At 39.2% G+C, this 22,314-nt stretch overlaps 1 protein-coding gene across 1 annotated transcript in view; it reads right to left on the reverse strand.

Moving 5' to 3' along the window:
- Nucleotides 1-6,853: 6,853 nt before the first annotated feature.
- Nucleotides 6,854-22,314, reverse strand: part of CFAP54 (cilia and flagella associated protein 54) — a 122,398-nt gene continuing 106,937 nt past the window's right edge. The window contains exons 62-70 of the mRNA XM_063134983.1: nucleotides 21,436-21,525; nucleotides 19,939-20,080; nucleotides 17,145-17,327; nucleotides 15,956-16,164; nucleotides 14,367-14,552; nucleotides 13,777-13,883; nucleotides 11,406-11,568; nucleotides 8,023-8,100; nucleotides 6,854-7,151 (exon numbers count right to left, since the gene is read on the reverse strand). Coding sequence (XP_062991053.1) covers nucleotides 7,032-7,151; nucleotides 8,023-8,100; nucleotides 11,406-11,568; nucleotides 13,777-13,883; nucleotides 14,367-14,552; nucleotides 15,956-16,164; nucleotides 17,145-17,327; nucleotides 19,939-20,080; nucleotides 21,436-21,525 — 1,278 coding nt within the window. The 3' untranslated portion in view covers nucleotides 6,854-7,031. The remainder of the gene's footprint in view (nucleotides 7,152-8,022; nucleotides 8,101-11,405; nucleotides 11,569-13,776; nucleotides 13,884-14,366; nucleotides 14,553-15,955; nucleotides 16,165-17,144; nucleotides 17,328-19,938; nucleotides 20,081-21,435; nucleotides 21,526-22,314) is intronic.

Below are 22,314 nucleotides of genomic sequence, written 5' to 3' on the forward strand. Positions count from 1 at the left end.
CCGCGGGGAAACACTTCCCCCCCCCTTAAGCGGGCTTCGTTTACGGCAGCCGAGAAAGGGCAAAAGAGAGCCATCCGCGTTCGCCTAACCTAATAGGAAAGGGAGAAAGAATGGAGGCGGAGCTTCACTTCAAAATGCATTGTTGGACAAGGGGCTGGTTCTGGCGCGTGGTTTCTTCTCCACTGACAGTATTTTTTTTTTTTTTTTTTTTAAAAGGAGTGGGGAATAAGCTACGCCAGACTTCCCCAGTCTGGTGCCCTCCCCCTTATGTTTTGGGACTGCGACGCACGTTGTGATGATGGGAGCTGTAGTCCAAAGACAGGTTGAGGGAGCCTGAGCTAAGCAACGTTAGGGTGACCATATGAAAAGGAAGACAGGGCTCTTGTATCTTTAACAGTTGTATTGAAAAGGGAATTTCAGCAGGTGTCATTTGTATTTATGGAGAACCTGGTGAAATCCCCTCTTCATCACAACAGTTGTCCTCCTTTTCATATGGTCACCCTAAGCAACGTTATGCGACAAAGAAGTCACGCGTTGCAAGTGGACCGTTCTGAAACTTGGGGTAGTATCCAATGTTCTTCATAGAATAGACCCATTAAAATGAAAAGGGTTAATTTAAGTCTCATTCATTGCAATGGGTCTACTCTAAGTAAGACAAACATTCGGTAGTACTCTTAGCTGAAAGCAGCTGGACGCCCATCCCTTGGCCAACCGGGCTCTTGTGCTGCGAGATGGGCTAGCAAGGATTCGGGTGTCTGTGTGACATTCTTGAGCTCAAGCATCCCACCTTGCAGATTCTTCTTGCTACTTTAGATCTATGCTTCAGTTGTCATTTTCCTTAAACGTGCTCAGCATATTATTTTATTTTCCAGTGTATTGGTCTAGTGCAGCAAAAATTAATTCTGTGGCTCACAGGGTGCAGTCCTATGCATGTTTTGACAGAAATAACTTCTACAACTCCCAACATCTCCCAGCCAACTGTCTGAGGGATGCTGGGAGTTGTAAGGTTTGTTTTTGCCTAAATATGCACAGGATAGCACCCTTAACAACAAATTATGGCATAAGCTTTTGTGAACTAGAGTCCACTTATCAGATGCATGGAGTGTTATCCTCAGTTGGAAGGAGGTGTACACATGGTTGTAGTTCCTTACCATTTGACCCCTACCTTACATGTTTTCTGTCTATTCTTGTACCGGCCAACTGCAGATACTTTATTCTCAGTTTATACATCTAGTCCGCAACAGTTTATGCCATAATAATACATTTGTTAGTTTTAAAATCTTTAAGGTGGAAGATTTTGTCATTATTTCATATTACTTGAAACAGCCATCATTGTGATGGGGTTTAGCTGGGGAAGCTTCATCTCTATTGCAGGGGGATGGAATTCAGTGCAGGCCTGATGCTCCATGTCAGGTAGGAGGCATTTACTCCCCAGTCCCCAACCATTCATTTCCATGAGAGAAAGTAAATGAGTTAAATTTGACGTTGACAAAGACTGCTATAATAGTTTCTGAACTGGGCAGTTTAGATTTTTCTCAGGGACAATTTACCAGAAAATACTCTTAGTGCACCTGGTTGTTGTTTTTGGAGGCCAGTTGCCCAAAGTAAAGAGGAAGCCTGTTTTTATTTTTCACAATTAGGTGAATAGACCACTCTAGACCCCCTGTACTAGGTACCACCCTCTGGACTTAGCAAAAAAAGTTGGGTACCACTGCCTGACTTGCTCAGGGCTTTGCCCTCAGACACCACCAACTACCAGAATTTGATTTCAAGACCTGGCAAAGTTGAACTCTTGCTTTTTTAAAAAAAATATTTATTTACATGCATGCATGTATATGTATCAGTATTGGTAGTCATCTTGGACATTTCATGGAAATAGTGGCATATAAATATTTGTAATAAGTTTTGCTTCCTGGAATGTTTAAATATTAAATACTGCATATTTACTATATCCCATAGGATTCTGTGAGACTAATATGATGTGTATGGTAGAAAGGGACAGAATTTACTTTCTGAGGCAATAACGATTTGAGAAAAAGCTAATAGAGTGAAACCTGGCTGCATAATGGTGAGAAGCCCTCAATCTTTTAGGCTCCATACTTCAGCAGAAATGTCAGCTCAAACAGTGCTGCCCCTGCTTGTTGAAAGAAGAAAGTCGTCTCTTGGTCATGCTGGGAACAAAACAGGTGTATGAAAACACCTATATAACCTCTTCTCCTAGTCATTTAACAGCATTTAACAACATATGCTAAGTTTGTTTGTTTGTTAATGGACCCCAGAACTGTTGTTGTTTAAAATGGATACTGTTATATACTGTTGTTTTTATATATTTTTGATGGTTTTAAATTTTGTATACTTTTTTTAATGTCCACTGTTTTAAACTTTTGTAAACTGCCCAGAGAGCTTCAGCTATGTGGCGGTATATAAATTAATTAATTAATTAAATAAATAAATAAAATAAACAACTAAGCCTGGGCACAGTGAAGAACATGCATTTACAAGGAGGAAAAAAAGCTCTGATGGTAATTACCATATCTGGGATGTAGACATAGAGTTCCATCTGATAGGACAGGTATATTCAAGGAACAGGACACATCTCTAGGTAAAATAATTTGTTGTAGAACCTAAAGCAACATCTTCTGAACAAGAGGTTTACCTTTAGTTTTGTAATGTGTGAACTGATGAACTCCTGCACATCCTTTCCAAGAATGATCTTCCTAAAATGGTCACTAAGACTGTCATCCCCTTCCCTATAGTCCTGTGGGCTGTGCTTAAGCAAGCTGGAAATGAGACCCAAGTATACAAAAAGCACTACCTAAATTCCTGCATTCTGATCAAATTATAACTGCCTCTTTCCTATTGTCCAACTTGTGCTAACCCCTTTCTGATGTTGTACTGGGCTGGGAAAGAAAGGGAAGACAAATTCCTGAGACCTATGGAACAAGGAATTGGTGTAAGATATAAAGGTTGCGACTGTCCACAGTACAACCTTCTCCATGTGAAAGATGCAGGTTTTTACTCACGTCCCTAAATTAGAAAATTCTGCATGCCAAGGTGCAGAATTTTCTATGAAAATAGGAATGCTATTTTCACTATAAACAATGAAGAGTCTTGTAGCACCTTAATGGCTACCACATTTATTATGGCATCAGGTTACATAAGCTACAGACCACTTCAGCATCAGATAATCAGATAATAGTTTTGTTAAGTCTTTAAGTTGCCACAAGACTTTTTTTTTTTTTTTTTTTTTGCTGCAACAGACCAACACACTCCAGAAATGTTCAGTAAAAGCTGTTTTATCGCGTCTCAGCCTTTTGGCTAAGATCAAGTATAGTGTGTGTAGCTCTTTTAGCAGACCCTTAATTAGAAGCTAAAAAAGTAGTGCCATCACATTCTATTATGGGGGAAAACATGGATAGGTGGTAGGTTCTTCAACATCACTCCCTTGTGTATATATAGAGATGCAATGAAAGAAACTTCTTGCTTACTCAGCCAAGAACCCTCTTTAGAGCCTGTGCAGTGTGCTACTAAGACTACCTTAAAGAATCTGCAAAATCTCTGCAACTCTTTTTCGTCTTGATGAGTCCATTTATTGACAATCCAGACAATAAAAGCCTTCCAAGTGTTCTTCTAAACTCTGTGGAATCCCTATACAACAAAACCATGGTATTCCACATTATCTCAAAGTAACCTAATCCCATCATTTTCTTCTCTTCAGCCTCCAGGCTGCTAACCAAAACATGTCAATGTATAGATAGGACTTTGTAGAAACAGAATGGTTTTCCTTGGCAACAACAGCTTGCAATTCTTTGTTGACAGCTCTAGTAGGCTGGAAACCTTGACCAAAGTATGAGTGTGCGTGTGCTGGGGGTGGGGGTATTAATTGGATGTTATCTCTGCAATTCCTCATTAACTGAAAAAGTCTTGGTAGAATGGGAAATGCATAGAGGAAGCTTGTTGGCCATTTCTCTATTAGGACATTTGTGTCAGCCTCTGCCAGACACTGAATCTGGACATGACCTGATTCACTTCACAGTTTTCAGTGCTCAAAAAAGATCTACAAAGAGTCTTGTGGCACCTTAAAAACTAGCACATTTATTATAGTATAAGCTTTCATGGACTATAGTCCACTCCATTAGATACATTAGATGCCTGGGTCCAGCTCCAGCTGAGAGCCCCCTCCCTCCTGCTGTCACCTGTAACTGCAGAGGCCACCAGTGAGGGAGGAAGCAGCAGCCAGGCACCTCTCCACCGTGCCTGGGTCCAGCTCCAGCTGAGAGCCCCCTCCCTCCTGCCACCAACTGTCTCTGCAGAGACCACCAGTGAGGGAGGAAGCAGCAGCCAGGCACCTCTCCACCGTGCCTGGGTCCAGCTCCAGCTGAGAGCCCCCTCCCTCCTGCCACCAACTGTCTCTGCAGAGACCACCAGTGAGGGAGGAAGCAGCAGCCAGGCACCTCTCCACCGTGCCTGGGTGCAGCTCCAGCTGAGAGCCCCCTCCCTCCTGCTGTCACCTGTAACTGCTGAACTTTCCAACTAAGATTGTAGTGCCTGAGTTTGCTTTCATTTTCCCCCTCCTCCTCCTCCCTCCCAATCCCCTTTCCTTTTGTGTCATGTCTTTTAGATTGTAAGCCTGTGGGCAGGGACTGTCAAGAAATACTTTTGTAAGCCACCGTGAGAGCCTTTTTTGGCTGAATGGTGGCATAAAAATCCTTAAATAAATAAATAAAATAAATAAAAATAAAATACATGAAGTATTCTGGTGGTAGTAAATTGTAAACAGTAAAGTTAAGGGAAATTGAAATGCATGAAATACAGACTGTAATAATTGCCTTATTAGCAGTGGCCATCTTCAGTTGGGTCGTGATATCACGCACAACCTTGCAGCGGTGAGCTGATGAACAGAATTCAGTAGACAAAATTTGGTTGTTAGCGTTTGAGCTGCTCTGTTACGTTCTATAGCCCTGATTTAGACCAAATTTCTCAAGCAACTTATTTATCTAAGACATTTAATTTTAACAAATAAAGTACTGTAGTATTTATTTAACAGTAAGAGAACACTTTGAAAACTAGAATCAATTTACTTTGTAACACATACTATTTTCATTATGCTATTATATAATATTATAGGTAAGGACTTTCTTTTCTCTAGATGCTTAAAGAATAGTTATCTAAAGGGGAAAAATGCAGCATTTTCTTCTGGAACTTGCAACAAATTCTTAATCTTGGATTTTTGACAGGAACATCAGTTGCTATGGTTACAGCAATATCAAGATCTCTTCATTACAATTTCACAGCTGTGTTGAGGTGTGAGAAAATTCTTATTTCATTAAAAAATCTTAAAAACATAAGCTATTTAAAAATGCCAAGTTTCTTATTAAATATTTGTTTAAGGGAATATCTATGCAAAGACAGTATTTCTAAAACACATTATAATTTAGTTACTATATCCTCTTTATCTGAGGTTTCCAAATTGCATTATTTGTTTTAATTGAGATGCCTAAAGTTCTTAAAATAGACCTTCGAGGAGTTTTTAAAAAAGGACTTTGTGTCCTTTTCTTATGACGCACAAACATCTCTTGAAAAAAAACTTTCCAAAAGGGTAGGGGAGAAAGGTTATTTATTCTGCTGTGCTTTTATCTCGGAAGTATCAGTTATGAAATGCTTCTCTTTCCTCTTTTTGATAGAGGTATTCTTGGACGGCACCAGAGAAAGGATAAGGGAATTTTATTCATCTTTTAACTAAACAGAGAGAAGTAATGAATATCCTGCTTCTTTTTGTCTTTTACCTAAGTATATAAATTGTTGCTAATAGTATAGACTCTAAATAGTCCGTTTTAGACAAAAGTGTCTTAAATTACTGATTTTACTTAATAATCTAAGCCACAGATTACAAATATAGCAGAAGTTTGAGGACTGAGAAGGTCCTTTCAGTGTCTATGTCATTTCTGCCTACCTGCTTTTTAGCTACCCCTCAACAGCTATGCCAAGTGCATAGGCAAGTTGTTGGATATGTTTTTTTCATGCAACAGCCTGGTGCATATCTACTATGGTAAGCCAGAATACTGAAATATCAGGGCTAAGATCTGTAATGGCCTGTCCAGAGTGTTTGCGAGATAGGGGCGTAGAGATTATTTATACAATCCTAACTTGCAAAATACACACTACCAAAACTAACCTGTGGCAAGGTTAAACACAAGTTGGTTCTTAAACATGTATGTGATTCTTTATTGTCCTAATCTTAGCAACTATTATGTGAAACCAACAGTATTTAAACCCAAACAATTAATTTCAGGACAGTCTGTTGGGTAATTTGGGTTTAAACTAATAGGTGAATGTAATATGGAAATACCAGGGAATGGGGGATTGATAGATACACCTGGGCCTAACCCTAGTAGTCAGAAAGCATTTGGGGCATATTAGCGTAATACATGTCTGCATGACATCAGTGATGTGTAGCCATGGTATTCCATCTTTATTATAAAATATTTCTCCACCAACCAATAATTGCTTTATTAGCCACAGAGAAAACTGACTATTGTGAAGAATGCCCCAAACTCCAGGGACAGAATCCATTGCTGTCCATCTGCTAGCAGAACTGGCCACTGATTCTGGTCCGCATGCAGCCAGCTCTGCCAATTCTGGCCCCCAGCACTTGCAGAAAGGCAATGCAGCACTTCAGGAGCTTTAAAAGAATGGATTCTATTTACTCCAACTTGGAACAGATATTAACCCTGTAAAACCTCAGAAGCAAAAACCTGCATATTAGTTCTTTTTAAAACAACAAAATAGAAATCATACAATTCATGGGGTAAGATGTTTTACATTTTTAAAACCAAGAAGCTAACATAGAAAATCAAATTCTGAATCTAGATCAATATAAGCTGCAAATAGCAACAGATCATGCATGTTTATTATTTAAAGTACTACTGCTTAAATTATTTTATAAATTCCAGGGAAAATTAGGAACTATTAGGAACTCCAAAACTCTCAAACTCTGTTAGAAGCATGTCAAATTTACTCCCAAAAGATATTCAAGTTAGCAAAGACACGATCCAGTTGAAAACACTTCCTGCAATTATCACACACCCATTAGCTGGATCAAATAATTTCCTTAAATTCTTTATTGATGGTAAGGTGATGTCAAATGGGATCTGCAAAGAGAGAGGAAACATTGACTAAGAAGAAGGAAAAAAGATCTTAATTGAATGAGATGGTTTAACTCCAGGATAGGCCCTGTGAAGATTATTCTCACTTGTCAGTAACCTAAGCTAGAACAGCAGGAAGGGATTTCTGCCCAGAATCCATATATTCGGTTTAGAAGACAACCTACTGGCTGTAAGGAAATGAAGGGAAATCGCAGTGGCAAGAGGATCCTGAGAAGTACAACAGTAATTCAGTTGTGGGAAAGCGCCAGGTTCAGAAGTAAGACTACCTATGGGGAGCCTGACCCAGTTGCGCTGGAGGCCACAGTGTCTTTCCAATTTGGGAAGACCTGGAAAACTATCCAAAATACCACAGTATCTTTCCTTATTTAACTTTGAAACACATTATCTCCAGATGAATAACCTATTTCTGGGAGGAATAGCAGAATACGGAGCTAGCAGTTTCCATAGCAGAACCCCATGGATTAGAAAGGGCATTCCCAGCACTTGCTATCAGAAGGGGAAAGGTGATTTTTGCTTATCCACCCTACCCCACCCCACAGTCCCCAAAATCTGCTCTGCAGTTTTGGGGGACCATCTAGAAGATGGGAGATGGCACAGGGGGCTGTAAAAAAGATGGTGAATCAACAAAAATCGCACACCCCTTCCATTAGTGGACACTTCCGCTGGATCAAAAATCCTTCCATGTATCTTAGGATTTCAGGCTATAAAGAAGTGGGATTTATAACTGTGCTATTAGAAATATTTTCCAGGTTTGAATGTGATTATACATTTTCTTAAAAACCAAAAGCAGTAAAAAATACTATGGAAAATTACATACTTCATTTAAAAAAAAATTTTTTAAATCCAAATAACATACCTGTGTGAGTGGTAATCGCTGATCTGGGCCAACAGACAGCAATACTTTTATTTCAGAAAAGCACTGTATGACCATTTCCTAAATGTATTAAGGAAAAAGAATGTAAAAACTATTATATTGTATGGTTTTATACTATATTTGGTAGCATTTTTGACGGGGTAGTGATGTGTAACAATCAGCACTGTCACTCCTAGCTCTCAAAATTTATTTGTTTTAGTTTAAACAAGTGTTCTTGCTAAATTGCTTGAAAAACTGCAACAGATTTTTGAACATTCAACAGGAAGACTGGAAAAACCCAGATGGGTGAGGTATGCCTCCCCCTATGCAAACAAATTAACAAAACACAGAATGGCCTTGTAAAACCTGTTCTTAGTTGGAAATTATGCTTCCTGATCATGTTCACAAGGACAATTTCCTACTGGGGACCATGGGTATGTTGTTTTCTCTGCCTCCTGAATTGAATTAGGAGGCAAAGCAAACTACACATCTCATGCCATCATTCATGCCAAGGAACATGGGGTAATAATTTTCTCTGCCTCAGTTCAAGCAGTAGAGAAAAATCACACATTATGATCTTCAGCAGAAAATGATGGCCCTGATATGTAATAAGAGCATCACTTCCAGTTCTCTTGCATTTATTGAGCTCTTCCACTACTAATTTCGCTGTCCCACTTCACAGAGATAAGGGCTTTTTGCTTGGAAAGGAGAGGAAATGTCAGAAGAGGGATGGGGAAGAAGACAATTTTTGTACCAGACCCAAATTCAACAGTATCTGTGCTCAAACTGAACTGGGGCAGGGGGGCTTTTTGAGTAATGTTAAGTTCACATGAACTTTCTCGCCCATCAAAGATCACCCAATCATTACTTTTTTCAGATATATTTCAAAGTTCAAGAGTAACTTTGAAATCATACTTTCTACACACATTATTAAGCAATGTATTAGGAATGAGAAGATCCTTAAGAGGGCTACAATATTATGCCCATACTGCTTTCAGTGTCAAAGCATAGATAGATAGATAGATAGATAGATAGATAGATAGATAGATCCCCACAGTGAATCAAAATAGTCTTTAAAAAAGAATAGCATCTGCCATTTAAGGATACTTTACTTTACTATATGATTGGTTGAAATATTTGCCATCCAAGACCCTCAGAATACAGCTTTTCGATAATGAAAGCAAGGAGCTGTTGTCTGTGCTGTCACAATATCCATCAGATGAAATGCCAGCACATGCATCATTAATCATTTATTAGGATGGATATAAAAAACTGTCACATGATAAATGTCTCCTACTTTGAAAATAAATCTCTATTTTTCTTTGGCATTCATCAAGGAGGAACTGTACTGACACCACTCTACTCCACTGATATTATCAGAAAGAGATCACTAAGGCATTTCTGGGCCATCTCTCTTGATTTTTGGGGTACGAAAATCCAAGCCACTATTATTAATAAGTCTAAGAAATATGGTTGACAAAAACAAAACAAAACAAAACATAAAACCCCTTCCTTTTACACCAAATCTCCTCTCTCTCCCATTAAAAAACTAGTGTCCATCTGCCACTGAGGAAGACAAGCAGTTTTTAATTGTGCATAAACTAATGCTTAATCAAGATGCTTAATCATGTCGGTTGGTTAGTGAATATGATAATCTTGAAAGAGATCTGCAACTTGTTTCGAATGGGGTTGCACTCCCCCAAAGCAAAAGTATGGGGCATTCCTGGATCTGGTGCTACACTTAGAGAGATTGGGCTATTGAGCAGTATAGAAATGCAATAAATAAATTAGAAATAGAAATAGATGGTCAGGTGGAGATGGACGCTAGGAGTGCCTTTTATCAACTTTCACTAGTTATGTCAACTGTGCCCTTTTCTAAAGAAGTCAGTATTGAATTCAGTCATTCACACTCTAGTCATCTCTGCTTTACATTACTGTACATTAGGTTGCCCTTGAAAACAGTCTAGAGTCTTCAACTAGCCTAGAATATCACCATTTAATTCTGCTTTTTTGGGGACCAGGAGACCAGATCATATTAGACTACTTCAATACCATTTCCACTGGTTACCAATTGGTTTCTAGCACAATTCAAGATTTTGACTTTTAAAGCCCTAAATGATCCAGCACGGGTAATAATGTCTAAATATGGAATTTGCCATTTTCACAGTTACCAAACACTGGGCTGACATTTTCATTGAGCTATCCACTACAATCCCAATATCTTATTTCTGGTCACTACCAGTTAGTGTATATGCAAAGTTATGAGCAACGGGGACTTGGCCAACTGAGCCCAGACTCTGCTTGCCTCACCCCTTCCTCCATTGAGTAGGAGGTGGGGTGGGCCAAAGGAAGACAACTTGGCTTTGCTCAAGCTTCCCTAACTGGGAAAGCCCACATGTAGTGAAGCGGCTGCACAGGGGAATCCTCACTGCTATCTCTGAACTGTGATTTAAGACAACAGCAGGGATTCTTCTCCCCCACCTCCCTGGGGAATCTCCTGCTCACTGTGCCACTCCCACTCCCCAACTGGGGGAGTGGCACAGCAGAATCCTCAGTGTTATCTCTGGTCTGTGACTGGAAATAACAGCAGGGATTTCTTTCCCCATCTCCTCCCCAACCTCCAGTAGGAGGTGAGCTTGTGGACGGAGTGAGGCTTGCAGGGCTTAGAGGGCAGGGCCAGCTGAAGAGCCTCTGCAAGTCACATTAGGGATAGGTTGGAAGTTCTGCCATCTTCTTACCACATGACTGCTAATTTTACTTAGGGCCTTTGGTGAATGATTTCCGCCACTCACCCACCCCACAAAATTGACAGCCCAAATATACAGCATCTACCAGAGCACCCTATCTGTAGGCTTGTTGAAACTACAGAATTCTTAAACAGTTATGTGGCAGAATGTAACTTTCAGAAGCTGCTTTTTATATAGAAAACAACATGCTTATATCCCATGCATGGAATTCAAATATGCCTTTAATGTAATGTGTACTTTGAGCGTCAGTTAAGATGAGCATCTTAGGAAAGACTCCTGTGTTAAAAAAGCAATGTAGTTGCTGAAAACTAACAACCATTAAACATAGCTGCCTTGGTAAGGGCAACAGTCTACTGAAATGTAGTATTCAAATCAGAATCAGTCCTGAGAATGAAGGTCACTGGAAATGTTTAAAAGAGCATGTATTATATACATGAGCATATCCCTAAAGAAAAGGTAGAAGCAAGCAAGCAAGCAAATGGAAGATTATTAAGGTATACAAGAAGGGCTAATTATGCCTTAAAATAGGTGAAAGTGTCATGTGAAGCATTTCTTTCTCCATAATTTTACCACATCACAAAAGATAAAAATGCATGCCATTCCTATGGACTGTCATATGAAAAATGTGTCTTTATCTACCTTTGTTTTTTCATCTAGTGGCACCTTTGCCATATTCGTTCTGGATCCTGTCGAAGCTAAATTTGTCTGTATTTCAGATGCTGCCAGAGGAGTCATCACTGATTGCATTAACAATTCAATTTGTTGCTTCAGATTGGACAACTGTTCACGTACTGCAATAACACTAAAAGAACAGAATGATGTTAACTCTATACAATAGTTTTATAGATATTGTACAGGTATGAAGTAAAATTTACCTCCTTCAGTAATAAAATTAACTTTAGAAATTTTATTTGGAACTTCCCTTTTTATTGCTTTCTGAAGTACGATGGTTTTCATAGGTGCCGTATAAATGTTACTTATATATATGGATTTCAGAGAAAACTGCAATGAATTCAAATGAAATCAGATTTCTGTGAATCTGACCTTTAGATTCTGGATTGGACCAGCTTTTTTGGAGTTATGCAGATTTGCAGACCCTTTTTTCTAATTTGGAGGGGGATTTGTGCAAATGCACATTTTCAAATGAACAAAATTCTTGCCAAAAATATCCAATTCTGTCAATGAGTGGACCATGGAACGAAAGATGCCAGGCAATCCATGAAACAGACAGAACAGATTTAACAAAATTTGTACATCCCTCCTTACAGGTATGCTTTTGTATGGCTGTGGTCAACAGGGATAGTTTTAGGAGCTTCGGGAGCAACAAAGACAGCCTGTAGGACAGGAAAAAGAATGGCCAGTATCAAAAGAATCCAGTAGGGACTGAGTAGAGATATAATAAGACCCAGAAAGGTATAGAGGATTGGGGTGGAGTCAATGGATCTAGGATGTAAGGAAGCAGGCCTCAGAAGCAGGCAAGAGTCAGAGGAAGAGGATGTGAGAACATTATGGAGGATAATGTATAAGGGACAGGAAGAGTGGGCTCAAGGTTGGGTGACTGGGTCACATGGAAAAGGATCAGAGAGGCTACAGCCAATTGAGTGCTTGCAAGAAGCCAGAGGGTGGAGAAATGGATGGGGGATATAGTTTCCTGGGAGTGACAGTAGAAATGGGACACCACAGATTGACAAGAAATGCAGGTGAGGATAGCCCAATGCTTAAGAGGAGGTGTAACTTTACCATTTGCAGTGGTACCACCCAAGGAATTTAAAGCAGCCTTCCCCGACCTGGTGACCATACTGGCTGGGAATGATGGTAGCTTCAGTCCAACACATCAGGAGGGCACCAAGTTGGGGAAAGTTGGAGTTCTGTTTATGAGGAAGTCCTATGGAACCTTACGATGTGGACCTGCCTCTGTTTAGCCTGGAACTGACAATGGATTAATTCCATGGCAGAACATTTAAAGGCCCACAATCACATGGGGAGGGCCAATGGTGCAGGTCTTTCCAATGGAACTGGCACCCCCTCTCGTGCAAATTCTGTGGGAAACATCCCTGAAATATGTCTCACCAATCGCAGACCTTTAAACATTGAAGCACCACTGTGGGATAAAACCAAGTACAAACAGCTTCTATGGCACTGCTGTAACATGCAAATACCACCTCAATTGACGCTCATTTTAAATTTTCACTCTCAGACATTTCCCATATTCTAGCAATTTCTGTGAATGTAAAATTTAGAGAGGAAGACTCTGTAGCACAGGTTTGAAAGAACCAATGTTTAAATGATAGGAGTAATTAAGTTTGGGAAATTATTTTTAATTATTTTTTTAGTGTAGTGTAGGTTTTTTAGATAACACTGTTTATTGGGTTATACTGTGCTTTTCTGACAAATTAGATTAGATTTAATATTGGAAAGTCCATGAATATTTCAGGCTTTTCTACTGGAATGGAACTATTTCTTCAGCTAGCTTTCCACTGGTTCATAAGTACTAGCAGTATTTTCCCAATTCCCATCTGATAGATTTCTTGATTTCTGGCACCTGATTTCCAGCCTAATTTTTAGTGTTATGCTTCACTTGTCATTACTTCTAGATTTTCCCACCACTGTACCAGCATTAGTAACTCATCTCTTTCTTTGTCAGTTATTGGATGGAAACCAAAGTGCCTCCCTTGGTGTTCTGTACACTCACTACAGCTGTTCACCCTCCAATTCCCATGACAACCCCTTCATGTCCCTTCTAAAAGTCATTCCTGAGAATAAGAGAGTGGCATATGCTGCAACTGGGTAAGGATTTGTGAGCCCTTGAGCATGTTAAGAAGTACTTTCTGCTCACATGGGGCTCTTTGATCTTGGCCATTGCTTTCAAGCACTTATAAATGGTTATTCTGTCTATGGTATTCATCATTTCACCAATATGTTTACACAAAGTATCCACAGCACGCACATAAAAATGTCCTTACATATGCAATATAACATGCAGCAAAATTAAGAGATTGGATTAAGTTACCTATTCAGTGGGATCCACAAATAACCACAATATACACTGGATGAATTGAAAGATTTGATGTTGGTTATTTTGACTGGTTTTGTATTGTAAGCAAAAATGAACAAAACCTAAACACACGAAAAGAAATTTACATGTTATTAAAAACTTGTTATTTCAGTATTAATCACAACATATAGAGTGTCTAAGAACTAAAGGAAAAGTGTTTGCAGAATTAGTATCTAATTATCCATCCAGCAGACACAATTGGTCTCACAACAGTATCTAACTCTACAACCATCCCGAGGACTCTACCCATTAAATTTTGAAGTATTTTCACCTTGTTTTTCCTTGTTGGTCTTCAGTTCACCTGCAGCCAGGGCAGGGGTGCAGGCATAAGATTGTAACTGGTTGACAAGGAGATTATTCCTGAACCAAGGACAAAGCTGAAGAGCGGAATCCCACATTCTACTTGAATTACTTTAGCATGTTTGTTTGGTTTTCTTTTTATGCATGATTTGGTTAGAAAGAAATCTGGGAACAGGCACCACATGCATTCACATTTTGCTGCATATGCACAGTATTCACTAAGAAAGGACCAATTTTAATCATACCATAGTCTCTCCTTCTTTCGATGATTTTTCCAAAGACGGGAGGTACCACTGCACACAAAGTTCCCTGATAGGAGTACAGGTTGCCTTGTTGTCTGAATGCATGTCCAGGTTAGAACTACAAGTGACACTGGAAGGCATTCTAATTGTCGATGATCTTCGAGACAATGCAACTGATTCTACGGTTTGCTAAATAAAGCCAAGCATAAGATAATTGTTAAATAGTCTGTCTTGATATAAAACATATTTTTAAAACTTAAATCTTGTTTTAGTTAATCTGCATCATTATTTCAGGGCTGTTACAACTACTACGCAACTAGCTTATTCACATAAAAGTGAAATTTCCATGTTGCTTGAAAAAACTTTTTTTAAAACAACACGGACAATTTTAAATACTTATTTATTTATTTATTTATTTATTTATTGCATTTTTATACCACCCAATAGCCAAAGCTCTCTGGCTATTGTATGAATAGCCAGAGAGTTCAGATTATATGAATAATCTGAACTCTAATTATAACTATAAACAATTATAAACTGGAATCAAAAGGTTCGAGCATATAAGACCGACTTTGGCCCACTTGCACTGGCTGCCTGTATGTTTCCGAGCCCAATTCAAGGTGCTGGCTTTAACCTATAAAGCCTTACACGGCTTGGGACCACAAAACCAGATGAAACGCCTCTCCTGACATACACTATGCTCAACATCTAAGGTCCTCCTCCGGTTGCCTACCCTGAGGGAAGCTCAGAGAATGGCAACCAGGGAGAGGGCCTTTTCAGTGGTGGCCCCTCAATTATGGAATGATCTCCCTGACGAGGCTTGCCTGGCGCCAACGTTGTTATCTTTTCAGTGCCAAGTCAAGACTTTTCTCTTCTCTCAGGCATTTAACAGCATTTAACAGCATATGCTGAGTTTTTTAACTGACTCCAGAATAGTTGTTTTTAAATGGATATTGTGTGTTTTTGTTTCTTTTTAATGTTCAACGTATATTTCTTTTTAATGTTCACTGTTTTCAACTTTTGTAAACCGCCCAGAGAGCTTCGGCTATGGGGCGGTATATAAATGTAATAAATAATAATAATTAAAAATAATACCTAAATTTCTACGTAAGCCCTCTAAGCCCATCTAGCTTGCTCACCTTCCTCCAGGTGAGGACAGGAACTGAGAGGCTTGCGCAGCCAGCTGATACACTTCCTCACCCCTTCCACTGGCACACCCCCTTTCCTCCTTTCCTCGGAAATTGTGACAGCTCATGAGAGGAAAGTGTCACAGAGCTTTCTGCAGCAGCTGGGAGGAGTGGGGTGGAGGGAAATGCAAGCTGGGGTTTCCCCCACCCAGATTGTGGATCACCCACTGAGGAGGAAATCCCAGTATCCTATGGCCCCTGAGACATTTTCAAGGGTCCATAAGATTGCTCTCTCTCTCTTACTACATTTTTAGTCTTTTAGTCATACTATTGTTTTATTGATACTTGCTTTTTAGTATGGATTTTATTTTTGATTGTTAAGACACCTTGCATGTTTTACAAAAAGACAAATATTGAAAATTGAAAATAAAAATAATTTTAAAGTAACTTTAAATATCAGGTTACCATTCCAAGAACAGTCATACTAAAACAAGGCTTTTCAAAACCATATAGCTGTTTCGGAGGTTCTTGAAGACAGCAGCCAGAATATATAGGCAAATAGGTTTTTAAGAAAGAATGCAGTTCTCCTAGGCGCAGAGTAATAGTTGTGTCAAACACTGAAGTGAGTAGCACATCTTCTTTAACAAATAAGCCTTCACCTGCTTTTGGAACAGCTGTGGAAAGAAAAGATATTTCATGCCAATTCCCACTTAAGACTTTAAAAATACCCACCCACCCACTCCAAAAAAAATCATAATGCAAGCATTATAAACTAAACACATTTGGATTCTGAACCAGGACATTTCAGATATTACTAGTTTGGAATAACTAATTGAAGTGAACATTTCTCCCATATTTATGAAATTAAATAAAATAGTGAATGGCAGGCTTGGCACTAGATTTGCTGTGGGCTTTAGTGATGGAATATACCACACTCCAGGGCCCTTAGGAATACTCATGTAGCCCCATGCTTTTTCTCACAAATCTGAGAAGCTGACTTACACCAATATCTAAAGGGCGGCCATGTTCGTCTATTGCAGCAATAAACAATTAAAACAATATTTAAACTTTAAACACCCAACAGGACATTTAAAGTTTAAGCATCTTAATTGCTCTTATCTCCGATCATTGATCAGAGAGAAGGACGGGTTTCCCTGCTTACCACTTTTTTACTGCTGTCTGCACCTTTCTGCTGAAAAACCCACAGGTGTACAGTGACTACAGTGACTCTCCAGCCTATTAAGAGAGGGCTCTTTCCCAGCTCTACCTGGAGATATTAGGGACTGAACCTAGGCTCTTCGGCATGCAAAGCCTGCACTCTGCCACTGAGCTATGGCACTTTCCCTCTTCTGACTGAAGCTATAATAATCTAAGACTAAAGGTTCCAAGCAGGCCCAATATAGGTGGAAATCCACATTTTTTAAAAAGGTGCACATTTTCCCTTATGAATGAAACTAGGAAAACTGAGCATTCAGAGTTTACAAAGGCACACAGCTGGGTATCCTCCCTACTCAAGCTACAGTTATCAAACTGCTGATGATGGATGAGAGCTGGTACTATTGTGATACTTTAGTTGCTTCAGAGAAATAATAGTCTGTGCACAGCATAAATGATTTAAGAGATATTAGTCCTCCAAAAGAGAAATACTACCTACCAACCAGGGGACTCAGGTTCAACAGTCTGGTTAAGTAAGTATTGTAGCGAATTACGTGGACCCAGGGTATCTTCAATTTTCCCTGGCTTTCCTCAGAAGAAGCACTTTCACCTCCTTCGCTTTCTGATCTTTCCTCTTGTGCAGAAGACATCATGGGGACTTTATAGCTAACTTCATATCCTTCTAGAAATCAAAAAATTGCAGCTTTCAGTGCAATTAAACTTCCCAACTAATATGCAAGAATACATTGTCAAGTAGTAATTTTTTAAATTCCATATTGTACACAATTTAGCATAGAACAAATTACAACTAATTGCAATACAATGGAGCCAATCAAGACAATCCTAACTATAGTGGGTTTATTATTTATTAATTAATATAGTACCATCGAGAGAAAAGAGAAATGGAGGAATAAAATAAAATAAATTCACACACGGAGAACACTGGCTATTGGGTGGATGAAAAATAGAATAAATAAATACATGGGCAAACAATTGGGCTTTTTCACCAGATAACTTTTTCAGATCCATTTCCTCCACCCCTTTCTCACTAACTTGTTTTCTGTCACTTCACTCTCAGGAGCCTGTTTGATTCCATTTAATCTGAAATGGATGGCTGTTGGTCGTGGGGTTTTTTTTACTAGAAAGGGTACTATAGTTCATTTACAAAAGAGAAATACACAGAGAGAGAGAGAGAGAGAGAGAGAGAGAGAGAGAGAGAGAGAGAGAGAGAAATCCTAAATGCAGCAATTTATTTATTTATTTATTTATTACATTTCTATACTGCCCAATAGCCGAAGCTCTCTGGGAGGTTCACAAACATTAAAATCATAGTAAGACAACCAACAGGTTAAAAGCACAAATACACAATACAATATAAAAAGCACAACCAGAATAAAAACTGAGTTAAAACAGTAAAATTTAAATTTAAGTTAAAATTAAGTGTTAAAATACTGGGAGAATAAAAAGGTCTTCAGCTGGCGACAAAAGGAGTACAGTGTAGGCGCCAGGCGGACCTCTCTGGGGAGCTCATTCCACAACCGGGGTGCCACAGCGGAGAAAGCCCTCCTCCTAGTAGCCACCTAGTAGGCAATCAGTGGCCATTATGAAGTCCTTTCCTTGTGACAGTTCAGCTATTACATGCTTAATTACATGCAAGTCAGCCTTCCTCTGCCTGTTTAAATCCCAAAAGAGGAAACAAGCTCCCATCTCATTAACAGTAGAATGTGTGAATTATTGGCTAGCCTAAGGCTATTTCATGTAAAGGAACCTTCCTTTATCCAGCAGCATCACACCTGGAGTTGGGGAGTAATTTACTTCTGATGGCTAGTGACACTGGTGGCTTTTTGCTTTCCCTCACAATTTTGTGGCTTCAGTCACTTGATCAAGAAATGTGTGCTGTGGTTTAGTACTTGCCAATCAATCTGCTCTTCATGGATGTTGGCATGGTTGATTGGTTTGGGCATTTTTTGCTGTGCTCTGAACTGTATGCTCACTTCAGTCCCTATTCTGAGATAGTTTAATTCTTGTTTCTCACTGGAATTTGAACCGGAAATGCAAAAAAGTTAATTTATGATTGTGTCAACCACAAACAGGGCATGAAGGCAGGGCCAAAAGAGGCACAGAAGCATCCAATAGTTACACTGGCAGCAGATGCAGGCTACGTACCCAGCCCTAGCTTAGACTAGGCAATAATTCACACATTACACTCTTAATGATGACTAAATAATTTCCTGTCTCCCAAAATGGAACTAGGAGACACCTCACTACTCCATAGTACTTTACACCATGCAACCTGAGATATGGACAGTGACTTTATTAAGTATTATGAGTTTGACTGAGTTTGCAAAGTGCATGCAGAGAGTACCATATTGCTTAATGGAGCCATGTCTCCCTCTCTACACTTGGCATGTTGGTAGGAATTACACTTGGCAGCTGTTATGGCTCATTGGAGGCCTGTACATACTTCCCATATTGCCATCCAGGCTGCCCTCCTTTGCTTGGTCAAGAAACATGATTGCGTTTGTTGACTCAGTAGGAAGAGGAGGTTGGACAAGGATATTGTAATGACCTAGTATGATGCCTGTATGTATGCCTAGGGGAAGAGAGTGGACCATGGCTGTATTCTTTCTTTTATTTATTTTGCCATGTATATTCTCCTGTGTGCAAGTGTTGTTTGCGGTGTACTGGATTGAATCCTTTATTTAATATTATATACTGTATCTCAATAGGTATATTTTTAAAGATAAATTAGATATTTATTTATCTGCACTGCACCAGAAATAATCTATAGAGGAATTCTTTATTGCTGTAACTTTGGCAGCATAATCTTATTTCCTGTTCACTTTAATTATTGATTCACTTCACTAACAGCTATCCATGTCAATAGTTCTGTATTGAAATTAACTGTGGGCAAACATCTGCAGATTTGGGGATTAGAAGCATATTGGTACCTTTCCTGTGCCATTTAACAACAGTTCTTAAGAGGTAACATGTGAGTAGGGTTGGATTATTTCAATCAGGAGAACATTAGTAGAACATCTTACCTAATGACTGCAAAGAATGTGATAGAAAATATGGCTTTATAATCTAATTTAATTTTTGCATCTGGAATATAATAAAAGTTGAGGCAGAACTTCATTTTACTACTTACATATAAAAAACAAGATAGATATCAACTTTTTGTCACTTTTTGTATGGCTTTTTGAAAGTCACCTTATAGGGATAATAACCACATGCGTGCTAATTTTCTGGTTAAACAACATTCAGACCATACAAGGTTAAAAGATAAATACCAGACAAAAAATCCTTGTAGGAAGAACTGAGATCCAGAAGAGCAAATTCTGGCATGTGTTGTTGTACTGTATGTCTCACATGATACAATTTAACAGCTTTCCTTCCACTTAATTGCTGGGAAGTCAGAATAGCTTCACTGACCTAGAATTAAGATATATCTAGTCATATTTGTATCACTATAATGCCCACTCACTTAAAAACTGGAAATCAGAAAACTAGTAGCAAAAGCCAAGTCCCCTATACATAATAAATGTAATTGACTGAGCAATGTTCCATGTTCTTTTGACAGAGCATACTGAAATCACTGACACTGACAAGTTAATTGTTACACACATTATTTCAAATCAGACATATTTACCCACACTGCTCAGTTATCTAGCCTAATGACAGAGAAATATGTCTAAATATAAGGCACTGAGTCTATATTACACTGAATCAAAATAGAAGCAAACAATGCAACCATAAAAATGTTGTATACTTTTTTCTTTTCCTTTTTTTACTGTCTTTAATATTCTAAACACTTTTGCACAGTAGTAAAACTTATCTGTCCAACCTGAATAGTGTATTAATGTGCTAACAAAGACTATTTCCACAAGTGCCACTATTGAAGCCTTATGGTGCTATGAACATCTCAAAACAAACATAGCCATAAGAAAGAGCAATTTCTGAGTATCCATTTCCTATGACTCATTTACAAATCTAGGTTTGAAGTTAGAAACTGAATGGAGTGGTTCTAAAATGGAATTATTCTAATCCAGTGGTTCCCAAACTTTTCAGGTAACCGCCCCCTTGGTTCCACAAATTCATGCCCAGTGCCCCCTGCTTCCCTTTAAATGGGAAGCACCCGCCGCAGCAGGGTATGTCTCTTCATTAGAGTTTTGGTGCTTTTGAAACATTTCAATTCACCATTAAAAGGACTCTTCTTAAACGGTATTAATACATGTGTGGATTCTTCCCCTATATGGCTTGGGACCAAACTACCTTCTCCCGTAAAAATGTCCCTCAGTCTGAAGACCTATTGGAGAGGCGCTTCTTGGAAAAGACCACTTCAAGCGCCCCCCCCCCCCGCTGCCCCTTTGCCTCTTAGCACCCCCCTGCCTCTTAACGCACCCCTATGCAATCCCACTGCCCCCAAGGGGGCAATACACTTTGGGAACCACTGTTCTAATCTATTGTTCAATCTACATTGGTTACCTATTAGTTTCTTGGCTCAATTTAGAATGCTAATTTTTACCTTTCAAGTTATTTAAAAGTTTGGGAGCTCAGTACTACACAAAGTAATGGCTGACCGTATAGAGGCTTTCTGATATCCAAGAGGATAGCAAATACTCCCACAACCACCTCATCTTCTTTATTTCATGTAAAGCAACCTTCCCCAACCTGCTGCCCGCCAGATGTTGGACTAAAACTCCATATTTCCCAGCCAGGTTGGAGAAGTCTAGTGTAAACTGTGGAATGTATGATCAATCAAATTAAGAAGGGGGAAAATCTCAAACCTGCGCAGCAGCTCTTATTGCAATCCAGGCCTGCACTCTGAACATTTCCAGGGCTGTAATTTCCTCAGTAATGCGGTGTCTACTGGTAGGCTAAATTCAACAGAGTTCTGATTTAGATCAGTTGGAAATGATAGATGGTTTACGGAAGAGCACCCATACACACTTTTAAAATCACACAACCTAATGTAAATTTCTGAAAAGCCACATAGAAACAATTATCCCGAGTGCTTTAGAGTGCAATCCTATGTATCTAAACCCCATAGTGTGAAATTGGACTTCTAGGCTGTGTGTACTGGATTGCAACCCTAAAGATATAAAATTCTGCAATTTTGTTATCTTGAATGGAAAAGCAATTTTGTTTGTTTTGGAGTTAGTGATTTCTATGTTGCAATAAATTTAGGCATTGTAAAACAGCACAGCCAAATAAATAAGAGTAATTCGCACTCCCATTCTAAACATTTACACTAGCAGAACAGAAGTATTACACTGTTCTATGATCCTATAGGTAAATCGTAATTTGAGGCATCCTCTGAGAGGGTTTTCCTCAACCTTGGAATGTCACCTCTGCCTGAGCATGTAGGCACGTTCAAAATTTTCATCACTTCTCCGGAGGGAGAAGCCACCCTGGCCTTCTAGATTGGACTGCAAGAACAAGCATCTCCTCTATCCCTAACTGGAAAACAAAAATAAAACTACACCAATGAGCATGATGTTCCTCAAACCTGCTGTTTGGGACCTTCAATATGAAAGAACATAAAAGTAGGATGGATTTAGGGAAATGGATACATCCCTCATATCCCAGTCTCTTAAGGTACCTTCTCCTCCAGATGAGCCCTGCAGCCAAGTAAGTGGGTGTCTGTTGTTATATGGATCCTGTTG

This window comes from Elgaria multicarinata, chromosome 9, assembly GCF_023053635.1.
Source record: "Elgaria multicarinata webbii isolate HBS135686 ecotype San Diego chromosome 9, rElgMul1.1.pri, whole genome shotgun sequence".
Taxonomy (NCBI): domain Eukaryota; kingdom Metazoa; phylum Chordata; class Lepidosauria; order Squamata; family Anguidae; genus Elgaria; species Elgaria multicarinata.